Below are 26,695 nucleotides of genomic sequence, written 5' to 3' on the forward strand. Positions count from 1 at the left end.
CAGCCATTTAAACAAGGACCTTCCTGCCCCAACCTCACTACAGCCATTTGAAAAAGAACCTTCCTGCCCCAACATCACTACAGCCATTTAACTTTCCTGTCCGTTGCCTTTAAAGCGTGCCCACACCTTTCAGCAAACCAGACACGTTTTGTTTTCTTGGTCTCTTGGGTTCTTTGCTTTACTCCGGCTCTCTGAACAAGCCCCCTGCCGGCTTTTCTCCTACACCGGCAAGACAGGGAGAACCACAGCACATTATTTTTATTGGCCGATTCCCCCCAAGACCCACCTCCCAACCACTCAGAGAGAGTCAGGCGACACACCCTCACCTAACCCCTCTGTGTCATCACCATGATTGGAAGACGGTTCCGAGGCCGTCGACTCCCCCTGTAGGGGCCAGCACAGACCTCAACCTGCTACACCATGTAACAACATTGTAATAACATGGTAATTACCAATGAGTCCTGCTCTTTTACATTAAATAATCTGCTGTTACACTGGAAATGGGTTCTTACCAGCTGTAATTACATTATATGTTTGTGTGTGGCTGCAGATATAGCTGGCTTCCTAACCGTCAATGCTCCATCACTCCACTCCATACACAATGACCTTTTCATTGAGCATGAGAAGTGAAGCTGACACTGCAACATGAGAGCAGACTTCACAATGATGCACCCGGCAGAGATTCTACAAGGAGCTCTCAGGAGGATAAAACTGAACATGTTAAGGGGACCCAGTGCAATTCCTATCCTCCTCACTAGAGGGAGCCATTACAGCAGCATTCTTTATCTTGTGTGTATGAGTGTGCAAGTGTCCGCTGTCCCAAGGAAGACAATTTGCATAAAGAAGACACTTTGCATTGGCAGCACATGCTTCAGTGCTCTGGGAGTGTTTATAGCCCTGTGAGTTTAACACCTCATGATTGAGAGCTGTCAACACAATCTGAAACAACAATGAGTTTTATAATTCACTTCATCTGTTCACTGATAATCTTCACTCATGGTAAGAGATGATTTACTAAAAGGGCTACATTATAAATAAAGGAGGTAATTAATGTGGATTCTCAAAGAAGCTCTAAATAGTAAACAACCAACTTTATGGCTTTGAGTATTTAATGTAAAATATAACTTTTTAAATGTATTCTGAAATTCTCTTTATACAATGACTATTTTGAAATAACTGTAATTACAGAACTGTATTATTTTAATTACTCTTTTAGATTCCAGTGGACAGACTTTGACTCAGTCTCCATCAGCTAAATCTGTTGTCCCTGGAGATACTGTCACTATCAACTGCAAAGCCAGCAGCTCCGTGAGCAACTGGCTAGCCTGGTACCTGCAGACACCTGGAGAAGCTCCTAAACTCCTGATCTATGATGCAAGCACCCTTCAATCTGGGATCCCAGCTCGTTTCAGTGGCAGTGGATCTGGAACTGACTTCACTCTGACCATCAGCGGTGTCCAGTCTGAAGATGCAGGAGATTACTACTGTCAGCAGTATAGCAGCACCCCTCTCACACAGTGATATATGTCCTTACAAAAACCTCCCTCAGCTTGACTGCACAGCGACTGCACTGCTGCAGCTGGACCTACTGCAGGTGCTGAGGGGGAAGGCAGTGACAGTTGCTCAAGGACTGGAACAGAAAAAAAGAACTTCATAAAACCATGACAGCCAGTAAGAGTTATGTATATTTATTTAAAAATTAGACGGTTGCATATTTAAAATCACAATTACAGATCATACATGCTAAACCTGCTCCCCAGTCCATTATTAACATATAAGTAATAAACTCCCTTTGTTCCAATATGAGTGAGAGTTCAACACGACTCTGAAATACCTGGGAGTGATTGCAGCTCCCACAAGGTGCGCTGGACACTCACAGTGCCGGGGTGTGGCAGGGAGGCTCAGTTAAACAATCTGAATACATTTAACACGTCCAGAATACACCGACCCCAAGTTATCAACAGACAAGTCACCAAAGAGATGCATACAATACAATACAATACAATACAATACAATACAATACAATACAATGCAATGCAATACAATACAATGCAATGCAATACAATACAATACAATACAATACAATACAATACAATACAATACAATACAATGCAATACAATACAATTCACATATATATTGCACTTTTCGTCACAAGGATCCTGTGGCCGAGCTATTGCTGTGATGATGTCACAGACCAGGAAGGAGTAACTGTAAACAAAGGCAATGGATGGTGGTGATGAAACTGAGCGCTACGGCGGTCAGCTATTTTATTAAATAAACAAAACCAACGATTTGAACAAACACAAAAGACAGAAACAAAAGGGCACATTGGCCAAACAAATAAACAATAATGAAACAAGTATACTTCTATATATAGCAATTGTTTCTACTTTAATACCGCTCTCCTTGCTCGCTCTCCCGTACTCTCCTCTGTACACTCTCCCCGAGGGCAGAGAGCTGCAGGTTTATATACAGTGACCATCTCCCGATTGGCAACAATTAATCAATGAATTAACAAGGGAGACGGTCAACGTCTGCACGAGTTTAATAAGGATGCGTCAGCTAAATAAATCACTAGCTGATCAGTCGCGCATCCTCACGAGGTTTTTAAAAACACAAAAACAATAACAAATACGCCTTGCTTTAATCCGCGCCGCAAACAATAATACAAATAATAATAAAACTGCACAAATATATATATATATATAGAGGGGCGGGACACTCCACCAAAGATCCCAAAGCACTTCACAAATAAAATAGCAATTAAACAAGCAATTCTATTAAAAACAGTCTAATACAAAATGCAATAAAATCGAAGTAAAAAACACATAACGTGGTCTTAATTGTAAAATTAGAAAAACCAACATAATAAGCTAATTGATAAAAATAGAACAATTAATAAAATTAGAATTTATAAAAGAAGGAAAATGCAGTTTGATTGGAAAACTAGGATGACAAAGCTATTTTTTAAAATATGCTTTCAATCTTTAAATAAAATAAGTACCAGCTTCCCTGACAGAAGAAGGCAGAGCATTCCACAATGTAGCAGCTTTGCCTATTATTATGTTTATTACCCCTTCCTTTGTTCGTTACCTTTTAAAACCTTTTCCCTGCACAGGTTCTTCTATTGAGGCAGAGGAGTCTGGAGAGAGTGTGGGATCAATAATAATGTGGCAGGAGGCAGTCATAAAGGAGCACATTATATTGTATTAAAACACTGAGACAATGGAATGATTTAATGTTGCACTTCCCATTTACAATCACTAATCATTTGATCATTAGTCATCTTGATTTAATCACAGAGTACTGTTTCACTTGTTTACCATCAACTGGATTATCACAGTTAGACAGTCTGAGTGTAGTTAAGAATCACCTAATAGACCCATGGAAAGCTATCTTACAGAACATGCTTATAATCCACAGCATTCCAGATGCCCTCAAGTAGACTTTTAAAATGCTTCCAGAGGGAGGCATCAGAGAACATTGTAAGTGTTTGAGTTGAATCTGTTGAACTCAATACAGGACACTTGACATGTTTCTGATGCTGATGTTAAACAGTGTGTCACTTCTCATGGGGATCATGGGGTTTGGTGGATTCACCATGAATTCACTTGGAAATGTTTTCAGTGTCAATGTGCCTCCTGAACTCATTCCTTGTGTTCTTCACCAGTCCTTCATGTCTAATTAATGATCCTCACTCTAAAGTGCTGGCAGGACTAATCCCCCCAATCATATGGACTCACAGCAGAGTTCACGGTTCAGCTCTCATATAGCTATTTCTAACAGGATTTGCATGAAGGAAGGTGCTTTGCATACCTGTGCATGCTTCATTGCTCAAACCCTTTTAAATGAAGACACACATCATTGTTCAGTCACTGTTCAGACCTTTCAGAGCTCCTGAAACACAAGAAAATGATGTCCTTGTTTCTCCTGGTTGGGACGCTTCTCATCATCTTTGCCCAGGGTAAGAGTGAAAGTGGATTTTTTAAACACACAGTAATGCATTGTTTACTGGGGGCATTTGTTTGTGATTTCATAAACAACTAATCAATAAGATTTGTAATTTTGTTATATTTTGTAATTATATTTAAAGTGTTGTCATGTATAAGAATATAAATTGCATTTCCACATTAAAAAATTATTAACTCCACCTTTTTCTTTTTGTTCCTCAGTCTCCAGTGGGCAGATCGCTATGACTCAGACTCCTTCAGCGCTCTCTGCTCTCCCAGGAGAAAAAGTCACTATCAACTGCAAAGCCAGCAGCTCCGTGAGCAGCTACCTAGCCTGGTACCTGCAGACACCTGGAGAAGCTCCTAAACTCCTGATCTATGCTGCAAGCACCCTTCAATCTGGGATCCCAGCTCGTTTCAGTGGCAGTGGATCTGGGACTGACTTCACTCTGACCATCAGCGGTGTCCAGGCTGAAGATGAAGGAGATTACTACTGTCAGCATTATAGCAGCTCCTCTCTCACACAGTGATACATGTCCGTACAAAAACCTCCCTCAGATCTACAGGAATTGTTCTGGTTCATAAACAGAACCCACAGGGGGCTGAGGCGGATACCAGCTGCAGAGCTGCAGGCTTGTCAGACCGGTATGCTTTTGATTTTATTATAATAGGAGTGAGTACTGAACCTGACACTGAAACACATAGGGGTGATTACCCTGTTGCCAGGCTTGATCCTACCATGGTTTCTGAGATCTTACCAAGGCTTTTGACACAGTGGACTATGAACTGCTTGTGCTGGAGTTGGATATTCATCCTCTTCTCAATGCTTTGGGTCATACTCACACGGTAGAACCCAATCTGTAACTTTGTCACTGGTCAAATCAAATGCACTGCCCATAAACCTTAGTGTCCCACTGGCTTCTATCCTGGGTCCTCTTGTATTCTCATGTTTTGTGAATATGGTTACATCCATTTATATTGTGACAATATGGTTCTCTATGTGTCATCAGCATATTCTTCAATAAGATGTATTGCTACCTAAACAAAGCAGACTGTGTTCCTAAAATCATTGTGTAAAATGTGTTTAGCTTTTTTATATGTGTTTTAATAACCTGTCTCTGCTAATACTGTGTAACAAGGGGGTCGGCGCGAGGTGAAGAAGCACGGTGAAGCCAAAAGATGATACACATTATATACTATTGTACTAATTGACTTATTTCATCACTACTATTAGAGGTAATAATTGTAGTCCCGACTACGCCACACTCTTTAGTTTTTATATAAAGGTGAGAGATCCCCTATAATGTTTTAATTAATCCCCCCCAACCCCGACCCCGCCGAACACACTAGTGGCATTCTTTCTACAATGGAAATCAAATATTGTTTTGAAAGTTCTTCCCAACACTGTTGCAGAAGTTCCCACAAATGTGTTGCACTTGTAGGTTGCTTTGCTTTCACCGTTCTGTCCAATTCATCCCAAACTAGCTCGATGAGGTTTAAGTCTGGAGACTGTGCTGGCCATTCCATGATTTGAAGCCTACCGTCTTGTTCTTTTAGTAGCCTGGAGGTATGTTTTGGGTCATTATTTTGCTGTAGGATGAACCCCTGACCAACTAGGCATATACCAGAGGGTATTGCATGGCGCTTTAAAATGCTGTGGTAGCAGTTTTGGTTCAGGGTGCCAATCACTCTGTGCAAGTCGCCGACTCTGGATCCAGCAAAAGAGCCCCAGACCATCACGCTTCCTCCTCCATGTTTGACAGTTGGTGTCACACACTGAGGAACCATCCTTTCGCCTACTCAACGGCGTACAAAAACCCTGCGTAATGAACCGAAGATTTCAAATTTTGATTCATCGGTCCAAAAGACCTTCTTCCAGTCTTCAGTAGTCCGCTGGCGGTGCTTCATGGCCCAGGCAAGCCTCTTTTTCTTATTTTGCCATCTTAGCAATGGCTTTCTTACTGCCACTCGACCTGTCAAACCTGCAGCTCGAAGTCTTCTCTTCACAGTTGAAACTGAGACTTGCTTACTTCGACCATTGTTAAGCTGTGCTTGAAGCTGTTGTCCTGTGAGCCGCCTATCACACAAGCTGTTGACTCTCTGAAACTTGTCTTTTGATTCTGTTGTGGCTTTGGGTCTGCCAGACCTCTTCCTGTCAGAGTTTCCTCTAGTTTCCAAGTGCCTTTTGATGGTGTAGGAAACTGTACTCACTGACAACTTGGCTTTCTTTGCAATTTCTCTAAAGGAAAGACCTACACTTTTAAGGGTTATAATGGTCTGTCTGTCTTCCTTTGTTAATTGCCTTTTTCTCGCCATTATGAGAGCAATATACTGCTTCCTGCAGTACAATACTGTCCAAATAATGCTTAATAGAGTGTAGTAACACAGTCTGTTCCAACACTGCTTTTATACAGACAGAGGGTTTGTAAGTAATCAACAAAAGTTGGGACACCTGTAGGAATTGTTAGCATCAACTTTCAAGGCTTAATTTACTTCCATTGATGCAGAACAGCTGTAAGTTGTTAACCCATTACTTGAACTGCTTAAATTTCAATAATAACTGGAAAAATGAGGGTGTTCTAAAACTTTTGACCGGTAGTGTAAATATATACACATTTGTTTTTTCATATTATTTCAGGAGGCTACTGCAAGCTACTTCCTCTGCTGGTGTTCTGACCCAGTTGATCCCCTCTGCCAGCATGCATGCAGTGGCTGCTATGGGACGTGTGTTTCGGGTCATTGTCTGAAAAGAGATATACACTAATACATTTGAAAAGATTACGTTTCATCAGCTGCACATATAACAAAATGAAGACATTTTATATCACGTACGATTTCCCTACCTTGGAAAAATCGATGCTCTGTGAAATTCTCATGAACAAAGGGGGCTTATACTTTTTTAATGATTTCTTCCTTGAAGAAAGTACTGTCCATTATTCCTGAAATTGAAAAAAATAGTTTCTAACAGTTCATCGTCAATTAAAAAAAAAACATGTAGTCTAAGGGGTCTGACTAAGCATAACTAAATCAGAATATGTTGAAATTGGACCTCACCCTCGATAATAAGTAGAGGCCCGGGGTCCTTTCCTGGATATAGCCCCCCTATACGTGTATTTTCAGTGGGTGTTTTGGTTTTGGCTTCCAAGCGAAGCACCCCTTCTTGTGAAATGAATACAGCCAGTGTCTCTCAAGCTGGACTGATGTTTCATCTGTGAAAATCACATTATGAAATGATTCTCCTTTTTTCTGCCAACATCTTGCTTGTGCCAAATGAAGATCCTTGTTCTTGTCTCTGATCAATGGACAGAATCTGGGTAATTCTTTTGTTTGTTTTAAATAAAGGCTACATGCAGGAAAAAGACACATATAAAAAAACCCAGACACAATATGAAATGCAACGTAGCCTACCTTGTCTTCTATACTTCCATCCCATTTTTCTTCTAATGCTCCTGACTGTCCTTGTGGATATCCAGATTCCATGCCTATAATGGATGATGTCACAGACCTCCTTGGCACTAAGTTCTTCATTCTCTTCAGTCAGCGTATTCATGGAATCCCACATTTCCCTGCACAGCACACAGAAAAATAAAATCTTTTTAGTACTGGTGTGAATGAATGAAACGTTGCTTTGATCAAAAAAGCATCCATACCGGTATTGTTACATTACCTTGTTACTTTTGAGGTGCGGCCTGGGTGTTTTCTGGGTACAGTCTTCAAATGCCTCCTGATGCCTCCCAGTGTCATTTGAATTCCAGAAGGTTCTCCGAAAGAAGAGAAAAGAGAAGGAAACTTTTCCAGTGAAAATTATGAAGCTTGGTGGTAAGCGGGGTTTTTTTTATGCTCGCAAATTATATTTTATTGTTGAATACAGGGAGGCTCTCATTTTTTGTTATGTACTGATGAAATTCATTAATCCAGGGGTTCCCAAACTGGGGTCCGCAGCGAAGCTTCAGGGGGGTCTGCGGCAAATATGTACAATTATTTAACAAAAGAAAATGATGTGTGAAATATTTAAAAGCAAATCTTAAACGTTAAATAAACAATTCTTAAAACTGCCCTGCATATGTACTTTGAATGTCCCTGGTTGCTTGTTTTGTGCTTAAAGTACGTACCATTATCACAAAACCAGGGTGAATTGTAATTACAATTTAAATACTATATTTAATTAAACTATAGCCATGACCCTCACCAGGAGAAGCAGATTGATATAATGGATGGATGGACAAACAGCTATATTAACTACAATTAAATATAAATCAGAATTTCTGACAATACAATTAAAAATATATATATTATTTTTTTAGTTCAGCTTCTAGATATTGTAGTGTTTCACAGACAGTCAGAGAACAGGAGAGACAGACACGTTGGTTTCTCGTTCCAAAAGCTTTATTCAGCACTCAGTCACACACAAAGCTCCCTGTCAGCTGCTCCGTAACCATGGCAACCATGACACAACAACCACAACAACAGGGCGTCGCAGCGCCTTTTATAACCCCAGCACCCCCGGTACTTACACATCCCATTGGTCCTCAACCGCACAATTCGGGCCAATGGGAACACACTGAACACGTGAACACACAGTGACTTACAAACGGGACCAATCATAGGGGAGATACAGACCACGCACTAGACGACTGATACAGCGGGAAAGGACAATCATAGGGGAGACACAGAACATGCCCCCGCGCGCAGGCTAGGGTCACACAGCAACAGAGACAGAGTTAAACAGCGGCGAGAAATGCAACTTGTAGCCGCAATCGGCCACCTCCTCCCTTAAAACGCAGCCCCTCTCCCCTCATGTCCATTTTTTCCCCTCCAGATCCTTGTAAGGTGTTTAGCGGGCAGCGCTGTGATAGAGGCGGTCTCCTCTCCTCCTTCTGCTAAGCTTGGTCTTTGGTCAGGGGCGTCCGTTTAACCCCTCTAGTAACCCCTGGGCTACTGTAAGGGGGTGTCCATTTAAACCCCTTCCTACCCCCAAAACCCGAGTGACTTTTGCCCCACTGGGGCTCCTTTACAAGCGGTGGCAAAGCTGTCAGTGGCGCTGTGCACTTCACCAGGGACAATGCCAGAGGTGGCATGGGACCCTCCGGCGCTTGCAGCGGGCAGCTCGGCAGCTCCGTGCAGTCTGGCGGGGGACAGGGGGTTGCACTGTTTGCCTTCAGGGACGGCCGCCCCTCTTCTGTTTTTGCTTTCGGGCAGGCAGCTCTTCTCCCTCTTGACGGGGACAGCGCCCCACTTCGTGCCCGAACTCCCTGCAGATGAAGCGCCAACCCCGGTCCTCTAGGTCCTCAAAGAGGTCCTCCCATCCGCCATCCTATCGGGTACGGGAAGGGTAAGAGTTTCCAGCCACTCCACTGCTCTGTCTCACTCTCCAGCACATGGGCTGTGCTCTCTGGCGCCCAGGCAGGCAGCACCTCCCTCTCTGATGCTGGAAGCAGCACCGGTTCCCTCGCTTGTCAGCGAAAACGGCCACCCCTCCTCCTCTTTTGCTTCGGGGCAGGCGGTACCTCCTTGTGCCCGAACTCCCCACAGGGAAGGCACCAGCCTTGATCCTCTAGGCCACCGAGGGGATCTTCCACGTCCACAGACAGCCAGAAAACAGGAAACAGACACGTTGGTCAAAATCAAAATCAATATCTCGAAAATATGATGCTGAGTACATTCAGTTCGGGTTTTCTTGCATTACAAAGAAAGACGGCCTAAATGTGTGATGTGCTTCAAAATCCTATCAAGCCAATGACTCAAGCCATTAAAGTTGAAATGGCATTTACAACAAAAACACCCAAATGAAGCTGGGAAATCTATAGATTTTTTTAAAAGCAAGGAATCCCACATTTTAAAAAAGTGAGTACTTTTAAGCAGCACGTTACTGTTCCAGAGAGGGCCTTAAAGGCGTCTTTTCTAGCCTCATACCACATTGCTTGCACAAAAAAAACTGCATACAATTGGGGAAGAGATCATTTTGCCAGTGACTGTTGATATTGTTTGTGAAATACTGGGTGAGGAAGCAGCTCAAAAAATTGAAGTGGTGCTGTTGTCAAACAACACTGTGTGCTGAAGGATATGTGACATGACAGAAGATGTTTCTGCTCAGCTTTTGGATCGGTTGCGTGCTAGCCCATACTTTGCCTTGCAGTTAGATGAAAGTACATGCGTTGCAAATGCTGCACAGCTACTCATATATGTTAGGTTTATAGAAGGGGGGAAATTTGTAGAAGAATTCCTTTTCTGTAAAGAATTACCAGGGAGAACAACTGGTGAGGAAATATCCAGAGTGCTAGATGGATATATTCAAGAAAATTCAATAGACTCTCGATGTGTGCACTGACGGTGCGGCTGCTATGACCGGAAAACGTAATGGTGTTGTAACTTTTGTAAAGACAAAATCTTAAAAAGAAAAGCTACTGAAATTGGTTTATGCAGCAAGCTGGAACAGCCCAAAACATTGTCCTTAATTTAAAATATATATATATGCCTATATTATATTAAAAAATAATATACAACACAAACTATACCGCAAATGAATAGGAATCACAGAGACGATTTTGGGAATGTGCCAATTTAAATCAATATAGCCTATAACCTATCAGAAGATTAAAAAAAGATCAATTTCGCGGTGCCACAAGGGAATCTCATGATAGCTTCTAAAGAAAACGGCAATGTGACAAGCAGGTTTCAGTGGTGATGTCAGACCAGAAAGGAGTACACAGACAGAGAGTAGTGCTGCACATTGCCACAGGCAGGCATTTTTATTAAAGTGCATGTGTTGATTCGATTTGTCAAATCCTTGTTCTTAAAAAGCTCCACATGTTTATTAGAACATAAGAACATAAGAACATAAGAAAGTTTACAAACGAGAGGAGGCCCATCTTGCTCATTTGGTTGTTAGTAGCTTATTGATCCCAGAATCTCATCAAGGAGCTTCTTGAAGGATCCCAGGGTGCCAGCTTCAACAACATTACTGGGGAGTTGGTTCCAGACCCTCAAAATTCTCTGTGTAAAAAAGTGCCTGCTATTTTCTGTTTTGAATGCCCCTTTGGCTAATCTCCATTTGTGACCCCTGGTCCTTGTTTCTTTTTTCAGCTCGAAAAAGTCCCCTGAGTCGACATTGTCTATACCTTTTAGAATTTTGAAGGCTTGAATCAGATCACCGCATAGTCTTCTTTGTTCAAGACTGAATAGATTCAGTTCTTTAAGCCTGTCTGCATACAACATGCCTTTTAAACTGTGTATAATTCTGGTCACTCTTCTTTGCACTCTTTCTAGAGCAGCAATATCCTTTTTGTAACGAGGTGACAAGAACTGAACACAATATTCTAAATGAGGTCTTACTAATGCATTGTAAAGTTTTAACATTACTTCCCTTGATTTAAATTCAACACTTTTCACAATATATCTGAACATCTTGATGGCCTTTTTTTACAGCTTCCCCACATTGTCTAGATGAAGACATTTCTGAGTCAACATAAACTCCTAGGTCTTTTTCATAGATGCCTTCTTCAATTTCAGTATCTCCCATATGATATTTATAATGCCATTTTTTATTGCCTGCATGCAGTACCTTACACGTTTCTCTATCAAATGTAATTTACCATGTGACTGCCCAGTTCTGAATGCTGTCTAGATCATTTTGAATGACCTTTGCTCCTGCAACAGTGTTTGCCTCTCCTCCTATTTTTTGTGTTGTCAAATTTAATAAATGTGCATTCATTTCCTTGAATCCCTGCTGCGTTCAGTTTGAGAATTAACTGGATAATTGCAAAGCATACGACATGGTTTATTTAGATTTCCAGAAAGCTTTTGACAAAGTCTCATGCTGACAGTCTCTCAGTATACTGTTTCCATATAGGTAATTTTCCATTTTAGTTCTTATTATAGTTTCCATAAGTTTACATATAATAGAAGTCAGGCTTATTGGTCTGTAGTTACCTGGTTCGGTTTTGTCTCCATTTTTTCTGGATCGGTATTACGTTTGCAATTCTCCAGTCTGTCGGTACAACCCCTGTGTCAAGAGACTGTTGCATGATCTTGGTTAGCGGTTTGTAAATAACTTCTTTCATTTCTTTGAGTACTATTGGGAGGATCTTCTCCGGCCCAGGGGATTTGTTTATTTTAAGAGCTCCTCGTCCATTTAACACTTCTGCTTTGGTTATGCTAAAGTTATTTAAAACTGGATAGGAACAGGTCGACATGTGCGGCATGTTGTCCGTGTCCTCCTTTGTAAAACTTGTGAAAGGTAATCATTTAATATATTTGCTATTTATTTTCTCTTCGTCTATGATTTTGCCATTTGTGTCTCTTAGACATTTTACCTCCTCTTTTGAATGTTCTCTTGCTGTTATAATATTGGAAACACTTTTTGAAATTGGTTTCAGCCCCCTTAGCAATGTTGATTTCTATCTGTCTCTTGGCCTTTCTAACTTCCTTTTTGAGTTTGCAGTGCCATGTACTCTTTCTGTGTTCTTTGTTCTTGGTCCCTTTTAAACGCTCAGTAAAGAGCCTTTTTTCTCAGAATGTTTTTTTGTTAATTGATCTATTAAACCACTTCCTCAACAGTGCTGAATACAAAGGCATACAGAGCTAATAACAGGCAGCAGCAGTTGAAGTTCAAGCCCAGATCTCAGAGCCGACTATAGCACTCTGTTTGGAAAATTCATTAGTTTATTTATTTACATGATTAATCATTGAGTCCATTGTAGAGACATGTGATGACCGTATACCGGAGTGAGAGAGTGTAAAGCTCTAAGTGCAGAATAATTGGGAGGTATGTGAGGTTGTATTATGAAAATCGACAGCACCTTCAGTACAAGATGAAGCATTCCAAACCCAGATTTATTAACCCTTTGCGGTCCATTGTCGGACTGGGTCCGACATTGCAATTATTCCTCACAGGTCCTTTGTCGGACTGGGTCCGACATCATTATAGCAACGCAATAAACGGGTGTTTAGTCGTTTTTTCTCCGGAAAAAGCCGAGAAAACCATTCAATTGCCGAGTGGGAGCGACAGGATCCGAGACAAGTCGAAAAAAAAAAAAAAAAAAAAAAAGGCGTATTTCATGAATAGTCATACATGGTATCAGGTATCAGATAATGGGCGTTCATAGTAAACAAGCTGGCTAAGTGCGTCAGCGCACTGAGACTATCATGGACATTTGCAGAGCTTTTTCAGATGTTATAGTAATAAAATAATGACTTGGATCGCATTATTGAGGAGTTTGGTGATAAAACGAGTGATCTGGAGATGATCGATCGGTATGTACGACTATTATTATTATTATTATTATTTATTTCTTACATAGCTGAATGCTATAGCAAACGAAAGGGTGGGGCGGGGCTGGAGATGCCTAGTGTGTGCTTTGTTGATATGCAGGGCCATTTAAACATGTTTGACTGTGAAAAAAAATACTTTTAAACAGCGCGTATAAAATTAACTGCGTGTGTGAAAATTAATTAGACCTGGCGTGCCTGACGCGCGATTAATAAATGGACCGCAAAGGGTTAAAGCAACTCCAGCACAATGCATTGAGAATCCGTCCAGCAGAGGGCGACAGAATCAAACATTTCTACAGGTTCCAGAAGTGACCTCTATTTGCATACAATACTTTTAATGTGTTTACCTTTCATTGCACATCTACAAAGGCATAAAACGGTAAGAATTTCACAAACAAATAGAAAAGAAGGACAATTCAAATCAAAACGGCCGTGTGCAACCCCGACAGATCTAACACATAAAAGAGAAAGTAAGAAGCGAAAGGACCTCACAGCTACTGCAAAGAAAACCAAACACCTGTCCAAAAAACCAAGGAAATTCCTGCCCCAACATCACTACAGCCATTTAAACAAGGACCTTCCTGCCCCAGCATCACTACAGCCATTTAAACAAGGAACTTCCTGCCCCAGCATGACTACAGCCATTTAAAGAAGGACCTTCCTGACCCATCACTACAGCCATTTAAACAAGGACCTTCCTGCCCCAACCTCACTACAGCCATTTGAAAAAGAACCTTCCTGCCCCAACATCACTACAGCCATTTAACTTTCCTGTCCGTTGCCTTTAAAGCGTGCCCACACCTTTCAGCAAACCAGACACGTTTTGTTTTCTTGGTCTCTTGGGTTCTTTGCTATACTCCGGCTCTCTGAACAAGCCTCCTTCCGGCTTTTCTCCTACACGGGTAAGACAGGGAGAATCACAGCACATTATTTTTATTGGCCGTTTGTTCCCCCCAAGACCCACCTCCCAACCACTCAGAGAGAGTCAGGCGACACACCCTCACCCAACCCCTCTGTGTCATCACCATGATTGGAAGACGGTTCCAAGGCCGTCGACTCCCCCTGTAGGGGCCAGCACAGACCTCACCCTGCTACACAATGTAACAACATTGTAATAACATGGTAACTACCAACGAGTCCTGCTCTATTACATTAAATAATCTGCTGTTACACTGGAAATGGGTTCTTACCAGCTGTAATTACATTATATGTTTGTGTGTGGCTGCAGATATAGCTGGCTTCCTAACCGTCAATGCTCCATCACTCCACTCCATACACAATGACCTTTTCATTGAGCATGAGAAGTGAAGCTGACACTGCAACATGAGAGCAGACTTCACAATGATGCACCCGGCAGAGATTCTACAAGGAGCTATCAGGAGGATAAAACTGAACATGTTAAGGGGACCCAGTGCAATTCCTATCCTCCTCACTAGAGGGAGCCATTACAGCAGCATTCTTTATCTTGTGTGTATGAGTGTGCAAGTGTCCGCTGTCCCAAGGAAGACAATTTGCATAGAAAAGACACTTTGCATTGGCAGCACATGCTTCAGTGCTCTGGGAGTGTTTATAGCCCTGTGAGTTTAACACCTCATGATTGAGAGCTGTCCTTCATGTCAACACAATCTGAAACAACAATGAGTTTTATAATTCACTTCATCTGTTCACTGATAATCTTCACTCATGGTAAGAGATGATTTACTAAAAGGGCTACATTATAAAGAAAGGAAGTAATTAATGTGGATTCTCAAAGAAGCTCTAAATAGTAAACAACCAACTTTATGGCTTTGAGTATTTAATGTAAAATATAACTTTTTAAATGTATTCTGAAATTCTCTTTATACAATGACTATTTTGAAATAACTGTAATTACAGATCTGTATTATTTTAATTACTCTTTTAGATTCCAGTGGACAGACTTTGACTCAGTCTCCATCAGCTAAATCTGTTGTCCCTGGAGATACTGTCACTATCAACTGCAAAGCCAGCAGCTCCGTGAGCAACTGGCTAGCCTGGTACCTGCAGACACCTGGAGAATCTCCTAAACTCCTGATCTATAGTGCAAGCACCCTTCAATCTGGGATCCCAGCTTGTTTCAGTGGCAGTGGATCTGGGACTGACTTCACTCTGACCATCAGCGGTGTGTAGTCTGAAGATGCAGGAGATTACTTCTGTCAGCAGTATAGCAGCACCCCTCTCACACAGTGATACATGTACGTACAAAAGCCTCCCTCAGCTTGACTGCACAGCGACTGCACTGCTGCAGCTGGACCTACTGCAGGTGCTGAGGGGGAAGGCAGTTACGGTTGCTCAAGGACTGGAACAGAAAAAAGAACTTCATAAAACCATGACACCCAGCAAGAGTTATGTGTATTTATTTTAAAATTAGACACTTGCATATTTAAAATCACCATTACATACCATACATGCTAAACCTGCTCCCCAGTCCATTATTAACATATAAGTAATAAACTCCCTTTGTTCCAATATGAGTGAGAGTTCAACACGACTCTGAAATACCTGGGAGTGATTGCAGCTCCCACAAGGTGCGCTGGACACTCACAGTGTCGGGGTGTGGCAGGGAGGCTCAGTTAAACAATCTGAATACATTTAACACGTCCAGAATACACCGACCCCAAGTTATCAACAGACAACTCACCAAAGAGATGCATACAATACAATACAATACAATACAATACAATACAATGCAATGCAATACAATACAATGCAAAACAATACAATACAATGCAATATTATTATTATTATTATTATTTATTTCTTAGCAGACACCCTTATCCAGGGCGACTTACAATTGTTACAAGATATCACATTATTTTTTTTTTACATACAATTACCCATTTATACAGTTGGGTTTTTACTGGAGCAATCTAGGTAAAGTACCTTGCTCAAGGGTACAGCAGCAGTGTCCCCCAGCTGGGATTGAACCCACAACCTTCCGGTCAAGAGTCCAGAGCCCTAACCACTACTCCACACTGCTGCCCAATACAATACAATAAAACATTATAAGCTAATTGATCAAAAAAGAACAATTAATAAAATTGGAACTTATAAAATAAAGAAAATGCAGTTTGATTAGAAAACTAAGATGAAAAAGCTATTTTGTAAAATATGCTTTCAACCTCGATTTAAATACAGTAAGAGTCCTAGTTTCCCTGACAGAAGAAGGCAGATCATTCCACAATGTAGCAGCTTTGCCTATTATTATGTTTATTACCCCTTCCTTTGTTCATTACCTTTTAAAACCTTTTCCCTGCACAGGTTCTTCTATTGAGGCAGAGGAGTCTGGAGAGAGTGTGGGATCAATAATAATGTGGCAGGAGGCAGTCATAAAGGAGCACATTATATTGTATTAAAACACTGAGACAATGGAATGATTTAATGTTGCACTTCCCATTTACAATCACTAATCTTTTGATCATTAGTCATCTTGATTTAATCACAGAGTACTGTTTCACTTGTTTACCATCACCTGGATTATCACAGTTAGACAGTCTGAGTGCAGTTAAGAATCACCTAATAGACCCATGGAAAGCTATCTTACAGAACATGCTTATAATCCACAGCATTCCAGATGCCCTCAAGTAGACTTTTAAAAAGCTTACAGAGGGAGGCATCAGAGAACATTGGAAGTGTTTGAGTTGAATCTGTTGAACTCAATACATGACACTTGACATGTTTCTAATGCTGATGTTAAACAGTGTGTCACTTCTCATGGGGATCATGGGGTTTAGTGGATTCACCATGAATTCACTTGGAAATGTTTTCAGTGTCAATGTGCCTCCTGAACTCATTCCTTGTGTTCTTCACCAGTCCTTCATGTGTAATTAATGAACCTCACTCTAAAGTGCTGGCAGCACTAACCCCCCAATCATATGGACTCACAGCGGAGTTCACGGTTCAGCTCTCATATAGCTATTTCTAACAGGATTTGCATGAAGGAAGGTGCTTTGCATACCTGTGCATGCTTCATTGCTCAAACCCTTTTAACTGAAGACACACATCATTGTTCAATCACTGTTCAGACCTTTCAGAGCTCCTGAAACACACAAGAAAATGATGTCCTTGTTTCTCCTGGTTGGGACGCTTCTCATCATCTTTGTCCAGGGTAAGAGTGAAAGTGAAGATTTTAAACACACAGCAATGCATTGTTTACTGGGGGCAGTTCATTTTGATTTAATAAACAACCAATCAATAAGATTTGTAATTTTGTTATATTTTGTAATTATATTTAAAGTGTTGTCATGTATAAGAATATAAATTGCATTTCCACATTAAAAATGATTGACTCCACCTTTTTCTTTTTGTTCCTCAGTCTCCAGTGGACAGATCACTATGACTCAGACTCCTTCAGCGCTCTCTGCTCTCCCAGGAGAAAGAGTCACTATCAACTGCAAAGCCAGCAGCTCCGTGAGCAGTAGTAGTACAAGCTACCTAGCCTGGTACCTGCAGACACCTGGAGAAGCTCCTAAACTCCTGATCTATAGAGCAAGCACCCTTCAATCTGGGATCCCAGCTCGTTTCAGTGGCAGTGGATCTGGGACTGACTTCACTCTGACCATCAGCGGTGTCCAGGCTGAAGATGCAGGAGATTACTACTGTCAGCAGGGTTACAGCTACCCTCTCACACAGTGATACATGTCCGTACAAAAACCTCCCTCAGCCCTACAGGAACTGCTCTGGTTCATAAACAGAACCCACAGGGGGCTGAGGCGGATACCAGCTGCAGAGCTGCAGGCTTGTCAGACCGGTATGCTTTTGATTTAATTATAATATGAGTGAGAACTAAACCTGACACTGAAATACATGGGAGTGAAAGCCTTTGGAAACTCTTACTTATGTATTGCCCTGACCTTGTGGCTGTGTAGCTTGGCACGTCGCCTGAAATACACCCATGTCTGAGTGACTGGCTTTTCATAACTCAGAGTGCAGCTGTGACCTCAAGACCTAGACGGATGATAAGTTTTGTTTTCGCATATGTTGTTTCTGCTTAGAAAGTTTTTGTTTGTTTGTTTTATAAATTTAGTCGTTGTCAATTATTTTTATTATTTTCTCCCAATTTGGAATGGCCAATTATTTTTAGGCTCAGCTCACCGCTACCACCCCTGCGCTGACTCGGGAGGGCGAAGACGAACACACGCTGTCCTCCGAAGCATGTGCCGTCAGCCGACCGCTTTTTTTCACACTGCAGACTCACCATGCAGCCATGCAAGAGAAACAACGTCGGAGGACAACGCAGTTCTCGGGCAGCTTACAGGCAAGCCCGCAGGCGCGCGGCCAGACTACAGGTGTTGCTGGTGCGCGGTGAGCCGAGGACACCCTGGCCGACCTAACCCTCCCTCCCCCGGGCGGCTCTCAGCCAATTGAGCGCCACCCCCTATAAGCTCCTGTCCTCAGTCGGCAAAGGAAAATCCTGGACTCGAACTCGCGACGTACAGACTATAGGGCACATCCTGCACTTCACACTTTACTGGATGCGCCACTCGGGAGCCCCCAGAAAGTTGTTTTGAGCCTGTATACAAACCATAATCAAACCAACTAAAACTGCTTCTAAGACCACTTACTTTTGTTATAAATGACAATAACTTTAGGCAAATGTCATGGAATGCCTAATAACCAATGGGATGCATAGGCTTTTTCTGATAAACATGCACCCTGTGTGGGGCAGTGAACATATTGTTCTGTTCCAGTTAAAATGCAACCTGTTGCTTATGTTGTCCATTTAAATGGTTAAATATATCATTGAAACTGTCTGTAAACATTGTGTGATTTTCTTGTGTTTAATGTAAGCTGTGAATCAGATCAGGGTCAATGAACTCTTAAAATCAAGCTGTACATAGCTGGTTTACATCAGTAGTTTGCAATCACCAGCCTTGTTTTTCGACCTTGTGATGTGTGGGTATAGCGCTTTTGCTGCCTGTGAGAATTGAGCAAAACTCTTAAGTTTAACTTCTTGTTATTTATGTTTCCCCTGACCATGGTGAAGTGAGGAAGAAACACAGTTGTTAACTATTAATGTGCTTGGTCTCGCACCATGCATCATGCTAGGGAAATAAGACCAAATTTGGTCAATGAAATTAAATAAGCTGGCTTTATATCTGTGCAGTACGAAGTCATTTCTGATGCCATGAAAGTTCAGCAACTAACATCTACGCTGATGCCAACTCAGCCATACCATCTTTGTGCCAGGGAGCTCAGAATACCATCAACTGAGGCCTGTGAGTGATCACTGTTGTATTGCCTTTGATTTGCTGAATAAAACTCTTTTGATTGAAACCAACTGAATAAGGCTGGCTTATTTGTTTCTATGAAGACCAAGCCAGGAGGGAAAAGCCAGAAGAAGAAAAGCCAAAAATGTCCCTTTCCTAGAAAGATAAGGGCTCTGACTGGGTGAGTAAAATATTGGTTTACTTTACTAAGCAGAGGTAACAAGACAGTCTGTGAAAAGAGAGGAAGTGGGTATTGGTGCCAGACCACAGACGGGCTCTGACTTAAGCAGAGGTAACGCAGCAGTTTGAATCTGACAATTGTGTATTAACTGGTGATTGCCCTTAAGGTTTTATAAAAACTCAATCTCTCAATTCCAACACCACTGCTAAATTCCTAGAACTATTGTGAAACTCAGCCTTTATTCAGTCAGCATCAGTGGATGTGCTAGTTGATAACTATAACATCACGCTAAGTAATATCCTGGATATCGTTGCATCTATTAAAATAAAAAGGGGGTTCTAAAGGACTCTCACCATGGTTCAGTGATACAACACGCATATTTAAGCAAACATGTCATCAATTTTAACGAAAATAGAAAAGCACCAAACTACAGGTCTTCTATCTTACTTGGAAAGACAGTGTGTTGAACTGTAAGGCTGCACTGTCCTCAGCTAGATCAGCCTATTCTCAAATAAAGATAACCCTCGATTTCTCTTTGACACAACAGCTAAACTAACAGACATGCAGAAAGAGCCTTCATTAAGTACCTGATTACCAGCATGCAGCGGTGATTTTATGAATCATTTTAACAGGAGAATTTGTGATACAAGAAATCAGATTTCAGATAGTGCACCCAGCTTAGAGCATTCATCCTCTAACATTCAACATATTACTTCCTCAGGTCCTGCTACCCCAGGCCAGTCTTTTGCAGGCTTTTCTCTGGTTAACCAGTCAGATTTAACTGACTTGGTTATTAAGACACAATCTACTACCTGTGTTTCAGATCCTGTTCCCACAAGATTACTTAAAGAAGCATTCTCTGTGATTGATGCTACTGTTTTAAGCATTATTAACCACTTCAACTCCAGATGAAAATGAAACCCCTTCCCAGGTACCAGATTTTGAAAATAATAATGATAATATTTTCAAACCTGTAAATGCTATAAAATGTTATCATATGATGAATAAAACACAAATAAATGACCTAAACTGTGTTTTTCATAAACCCTTTATGCTCCTGTGTACTACATACCCATGTTCAATATAGAGATAAAAACACTTTTCACAGTGTATCCAAATACATGTATTTCTCACAGCAGACTTTACAAAACACCAGGCAATTCCAGTATCTTTGTAGCCTGGTGTGCCACTGTAACCTTGTTTACAAGAAGCAGTTACTAACTCAGCCGGATTACATGTTAAACTAGTCCTGTTTCCAGCAGTCTATAAATTGTGAGAATGTTTTCAAGGAACACTCCGAATGCTTTGCAGTGCGTGTCCAGCCCGAGCCTTTCCATTCAATTCAAACAGCTGTGATGTCATTACAAGTTGTCTTTGTCATGGGGGGCAATGTCAATACACTATGTAGTGCAGGAAGGCTAGCAGTCAACAGACCGATTGCTCTGTAAGTATATCATATTTAATTTGTAAAGTGAATGATTACCAGTTGAGGTTGTAATGTGAGTGAGTTGTGTTGGTGTAACAATCTAGCAACTCACACAGGGCACAGCTGACTGGATTTGGAATCATCTGCAACCTATTGTCTGCAGCACCCAGCTCTTTTCTTTTCTCTTATTTAATGCTCTCGCTCCTCCTGTACCAGTGTTTTCATCTCCCTCTCACACCACCCCCTCTCGTACCCATTCTACTTCCTTTCCACTACTGCTCCTTACCATGACTATCTTTAATATCCCTGTAATCTTCTCTGCTCGTTCCTGTCCTGTCTCCTCCCTGCCACCACAAATCTAACTGCTCTAACCTCATCTCCCTGCCTCTCCCCCTTTCCTCTGCTCATCCCACCCCCTCGCTCGCTCTGGCACCCTCTGGAATTGCTGCTCGGCTTCCAACAAAGCTGACTTCATCTCTGCCTTTGCCTCACACCACTCCCTTGACTTCCTAACTCTCACTGTAACCTGGATCTCCCCTGATAACACTACCACTCCGGCCACCCTTTCCTCTCTCTACATCCTGTCCCACTCTCCTCACCCATCTGGACAGGGTGGGGGAACAGGACTTCTGCTCTCTCCCTCCCTGCTCTTTTCTGCCCCCCCCCCAACTCCTCTCTCTTGTCTCTCTGTTAGCACCTTTGAGTTTCATGCTGTTGAAATCGCCTCCCCTTGTCACCTCCTCCTCCTCGTTCTTCTCTACCGCCCTCCTGGACCCCTTACTCACTTTCTTGATGAGCGCGACTTCCTCCTTTCCTCCCTCCCCTCTCCCTCCACCACTGTTTTTCTATTAGGTGACTTCAACATCCACCCCTCCAACCATATCCACTCTGCTGGATTTCTTCCCCTTCTTTACAAACGAGAGGAGGCCATTTGGCCCATCAACTGGACCTCGTCTTCACCAGGGACTGCTTTCCCCCTGCCCTCTTGGTCAATCCTTTTGATATCTCTGATAACTACTTTATCTCCTTCTCTCTGTCGCTCCCAACCCTTCCTGCTCTGCCGACCCCCTCTGTCACCTTCGATTGAAACCTCTGTTCCCCCTCCCCCTCTGTCTTCTCCTCTGCTGCTCTCTCACACCTCCCCTCTATCGACTCCTTCTCCCAACTCTCTGTAGACTTGGCTACCTTCACCCTCTTCTTGTCCCTCAACCTGCCCGCCTCTCCCCGCCCCAGCCCCGCCTCTCCCTGCCACAGCCCCGCCTCTCCCAGCCCCAGCCCCGCCTCTCCCTGCCCCAGACCCGCCTCTCCCCGCCCCAGCCCTGCCTCTCCCTGCACCAGCCCTGGCTCTCCTCTGTGCTCCGCTCGGCTCATACAGATCTGCGCTCTGTTGAAAAGAAATGGAAGAAAACCAATCTCCCTGCTGCCTTGGATATCTATCGCTCACTCCTCTCTTCTTTCTCCATCTCGGCTTATGACTTTGCCTCCTTCTTCTCCTCCAAAATCATAGACTCTTCACTACCTCACCTCCTTCCCCACCCATACCCTGTCCTCTGCTCACTCTCTCCCCATCACCATCTGCAACCCCCACTATCCTACCCTCCTTCTCCTCTCGGACTTCGATTTCTGCTCCCTGCTCCAGAACCATAAACCCACCACATGTGCTCTGAACCCCCTCCCCATTCACCTCTTTATTTTGCTCTTACTTGAATTTGATCTTATTGTACTTTCATAACTGCTTTTCTGTATGATCATATTCTGTAATGTGATAACTTGTAATGTGATATTTTTTCATGCAATACTTAGTACTGTGATATTTTGCAACAATTGTAAGTCACCCTGGATAAGGGTGTCTGCTAAAAGAAGAAGAAGAAGAAGAAGAAGAGGAAGAAGAATGAAAGAATGAACTTGAATCTCAGGCCACTGAATTGAATGGGAAGGCGAGACCTGGATGCGAACTGCAAACTATACAGTTCAAGGACAAACGTCTTGCCATTCAACTGAAAGAGATTTGTTACATTCTCCCCCCACTTAATCAAAGCTCTTCCTTGAGAGGAATCACAAGTGTGCGTGCACCTTGGATCAGGAGAGAGTTTCAACCTTGGGTTCATAACCACAACTTTGGAGAATCACGTGACTCACAAGCCAGCATACATGCTATAGCTAGAATAATGCAAAGAGCACAGTGATTCAATTACCTGCTTCAACCACAGGGGCCAGGATTCTTCCCTTAGGGCTCCACTGTAATGAATTGGCATGTCAGCCCATTGAAGGAAAGGCAAGGTCTGGATCTGCTGCTTCCCTGCCAGATGTGTCTAGAATAGGGCTGGATTCCCAAAACTGCACTCCAAATCGTCATTTGCAATTTTTTTTCAGAAAGGAAAAGGACAAAATCATCCAATATTGTTAGGTAGTTCCGAATGTTGGTGCATGCTTCATGGCTGTGGTAGCTTGTATTAAGATGTGTTCTTGTGATGAGGTTACAGTGCAGTTTGCAGTTGGTGTGTACAGCAACAGAATGCAGAATCACAGTGTCAGGAATCACAGTGTTACCAGAAGCTCGTTCAAAGCCGATGGTGAAGGTCTGGATTTGAAGTTGTCTCAGTGGCTCCCTGTTAGTGTTCTGTGGGGGCTCACAGAGTTTGCATCCTATTACAGAAAATATTTGCAGGAAAATATTTATTTTGAATTGACCGAGTGAACTTCCTAGACGCTATAATATCTTTAATACCATTAAATTAAAAACATACAGAATCTAATGAAACAGATATAAAAAGAGTGGATTTAATTCTAAAATTTGAAAAACTAAGATTCAGCTAGTTTGTAAAAAAAAATTAAGTGTATACAACAAAAATATGAAATTGGAATTAAAAAAGAAGATGCAGTTTTGATTGTAAAAAAACAGAAAACTAAGACAAAAAAAGCTATTTTGTAAAATAAGTTTTCAATCTTGTTTTAAAAACAGTTAGAGTCCCAGCTTCCCTGTAGCAGCTTTACAAGAAGGCTGTTCCTCAACAGTGCTGAATACAAAGTCATACATAGTTAATAACAGGCAGCAGCAGTTGAAGTTCAAGCCCAGATCTCAGAGCCGACTATAGCAATCTGTTTGGATAATTCATTAGTTTATTTATATACATGATCAATCATTGAGTCCATTGTATAGACAGGTGATGACCGTATACCCACGTGCATATGAACTGGAGTGAGAGAGTGTAAAGCTCTAAGTGCAGAATAATTGGGAGGTATGTGAGGTTGAATTATGAAAATCGACAACACCTTCAGTACAAGATGAAGCATTCCAAACCCAGCTCTATTAAAGCAACTCCAGCACAATGCATTGAGAATCCGTCCAGCAGAGGGCAACAGAACCAAACATTTCTACAGGATCCAGAAGTTTCTTTATCTTGTGTGTATGAGTGTGCGAGTGCCCGCTGTCCCAAGGAAGACAATTTGCATAGAAAAGACACTTTGCATTGGCAGCACATGCTTCAGTGCTCTGGAAGTGTTTATAGCCCTGTGAGTTTAACACTTCATGATTGAGAGGTGCCCTTCATGTCAACACAATCTGAAACAACAATGAGTTTTATAATTCACTTCATCTGCTCGCTGATAATCTTCACTCATGGTAAGAGATCATTTACTAACAGGGCTACATTATAAAGAAAGGGGGTAATTAATGTGGATTCTCAAAGAAGTTGGTAAACAACCAACTTTATGGCTTTGAGTATTTAATGTAAAATGTACCTTTTTAAATGTATTCCGAAATGCTTTTTATACAATGACTATTTTGAAATAAGTGTAATTACAGAATTGTATTATTTTAATGGCTCTTTTAGATTCCAGTGGACAGACCTTGACTCAGTCTCCATCAGCTAAATCTGTTCTTCCTGGAGATACTGTCACTATCAACTGCAAAGCCAGCAGCTCTGTGAGCAGCTCCCTAGCCTGGTACCTGCAGACACCTGGAGAAGCTCCTAAACTCCTGATCTATAGTGCAAGCACCCTTCCATCTGGGATCCCAGCTCGTTTCAGTGGCAGTGGATCTGGGACTGACTTCACTCTGACCATCAGCGGTGTCCAGGCTGAAGATGCAGGAGATTACTACTGTCAGCAGGGTAACAGCACCCCTCTCACACAGTGATACATGTCCGTACAAAAACCTCCCTACAGGAACTGCTCTGGTTCATAAACAGAACCCACAGGGGGCTGAGGCGGATACCAGCTGCAGAGCTGCAGGCTTGTCAGACTGGTATGCTTTTGATTTTATTATAATAGGAGTGAGTACTGAACCTGACACTGAAACACATAGGGGTGATTACCCTGTTGCCAGGCTTGATCCTACCACGGTTTTTGAGATCTTACCAAGGCTTTTGACACAGTGGACTATGAACTGCTTGTGCATGAGTTGGTTATTCATCCTCTTCTCAATGCTTTGGGTCATACTCACATGGTAGAACCCAATCTGTAACTTTGTCACTGGTCATATCAAATGTACTGCCCATAAACCTTAGTGTCCCACTGGCTTCTATCCTGGGTCCTCTTGTATTCTCATGTTTTGTGAATATGGTAACATCCATTTATATTGTGATGATATGGTTCTCTGTGTATCATCAGCATATTCTTCAATAAGATGTATTGCTACCTAAACAAAGGAGACTGTGTTCCTAAAGTCATTGTGTAAAGTGTGTTTAGCTATTTTATATGTGTTTTAAACATAGACTGATTAATATACATCCCTTTACTAACCCGAGTATGCAGTATTATATTAATTTAAATGAAACCTGTTCTGCTGATACTGTGGAACAAGGGGGCTGGCACGAGGTGAAGAAGCACGGTGAAGCCAAAAGACGATACACTTTACTAACTATTGTACTAATTGACTTATTACATCACTACTATTACAGGTAATAATTGTAGTCCCGACTACACCACACTCTTTAGTTTTTATATATAGAGGTGAGAGATCCCTAGAATGTTTTGATTAATCCCACCCCAACCCCAACCCCCAACCCCCAACCCCCAACCCCCAACCCCAACCTCAAAAGCACCAATCACCCCAATGGCTAGGGTCCTCATTTGCTGAGGGGACACACAAGCACTTGACACACAGTGTGCGTGCGCAAGTGCTTAACTGTTTTCTTCCTTACATTATGTTCGCTATCAGAGAGGTTTCTCACGCGTAGACCGGGTTTTCACCGTTTGAATTGTTGTATAGCAGACAGCCGAGGGGAATCTTAGATGTTGTCAAAGAAGTGTGGGAGGGGGCACCACCTAGAGGGGACAATGTGGTTGAATATGTATTAAAAATGAGAGATAGAATGGAAAAGGTCAGCAGTCTGGTAAATGAAAATCTGGTCAGAGTGCAAGAACTGTAAAAGACGGCGTATAATGCCGGTGCTCAGCTCAGAGAGTTTAAAGTTGGAGACAAAGTGTTAGTTTTGCTGCCTTCACATGCACACAAGTTTTTGGCTAAATGGCAGGGACCTTTCCAAATAACAGAGAAATTAAGTGATGTAAACTATAAGGTGTATCTGACAGGGAAAAGGAAACCATACCAGATCTACAATGTATATTTTCTGAAACCGTGGGTAGACAGGGAACCTCTAGTAGGCACCGTACAGTACGAAGATTTAGAACTGGGTC

At 42.1% G+C, this 26,695-nt stretch overlaps 3 gene segments (V, D, J or C); all 3 read left to right on the forward strand.

Moving 5' to 3' along the window:
* The first annotated feature begins 3,882 nt into the window (after nucleotides 1-3,882).
* Nucleotides 3,883-4,903, forward strand: LOC131740108 (immunoglobulin kappa variable 1-27-like). The segment is given in 2 exon segments: nucleotides 3,883-3,965; nucleotides 4,174-4,903. Coding segments are annotated over 2 exon segments (360 nt in total).
* A 12,350-nt stretch (nucleotides 4,904-17,253) lies between these two features.
* Nucleotides 17,254-17,874, forward strand: LOC131740106 (immunoglobulin kappa variable 1-8-like). The segment is given in 2 exon segments: nucleotides 17,254-17,347; nucleotides 17,555-17,874. Coding segments are annotated over 2 exon segments (372 nt in total).
* Nucleotides 17,875-24,598: 6,724 nt separating this feature from the next.
* Nucleotides 24,599-25,208, forward strand: LOC131740102 (immunoglobulin kappa variable 3-15-like). The segment is given in 2 exon segments: nucleotides 24,599-24,677; nucleotides 24,889-25,208. Coding segments are annotated over 2 exon segments (378 nt in total).
* Nucleotides 25,209-26,695: the final 1,487 nt, after the last annotated feature.

The sequence above is a fragment of the Acipenser ruthenus genome, chromosome 1, assembly GCF_902713425.1.
Source record: "Acipenser ruthenus chromosome 1, fAciRut3.2 maternal haplotype, whole genome shotgun sequence".
Classification (NCBI taxonomy): Eukaryota; Metazoa; Chordata; class Actinopteri; order Acipenseriformes; family Acipenseridae; genus Acipenser; species Acipenser ruthenus.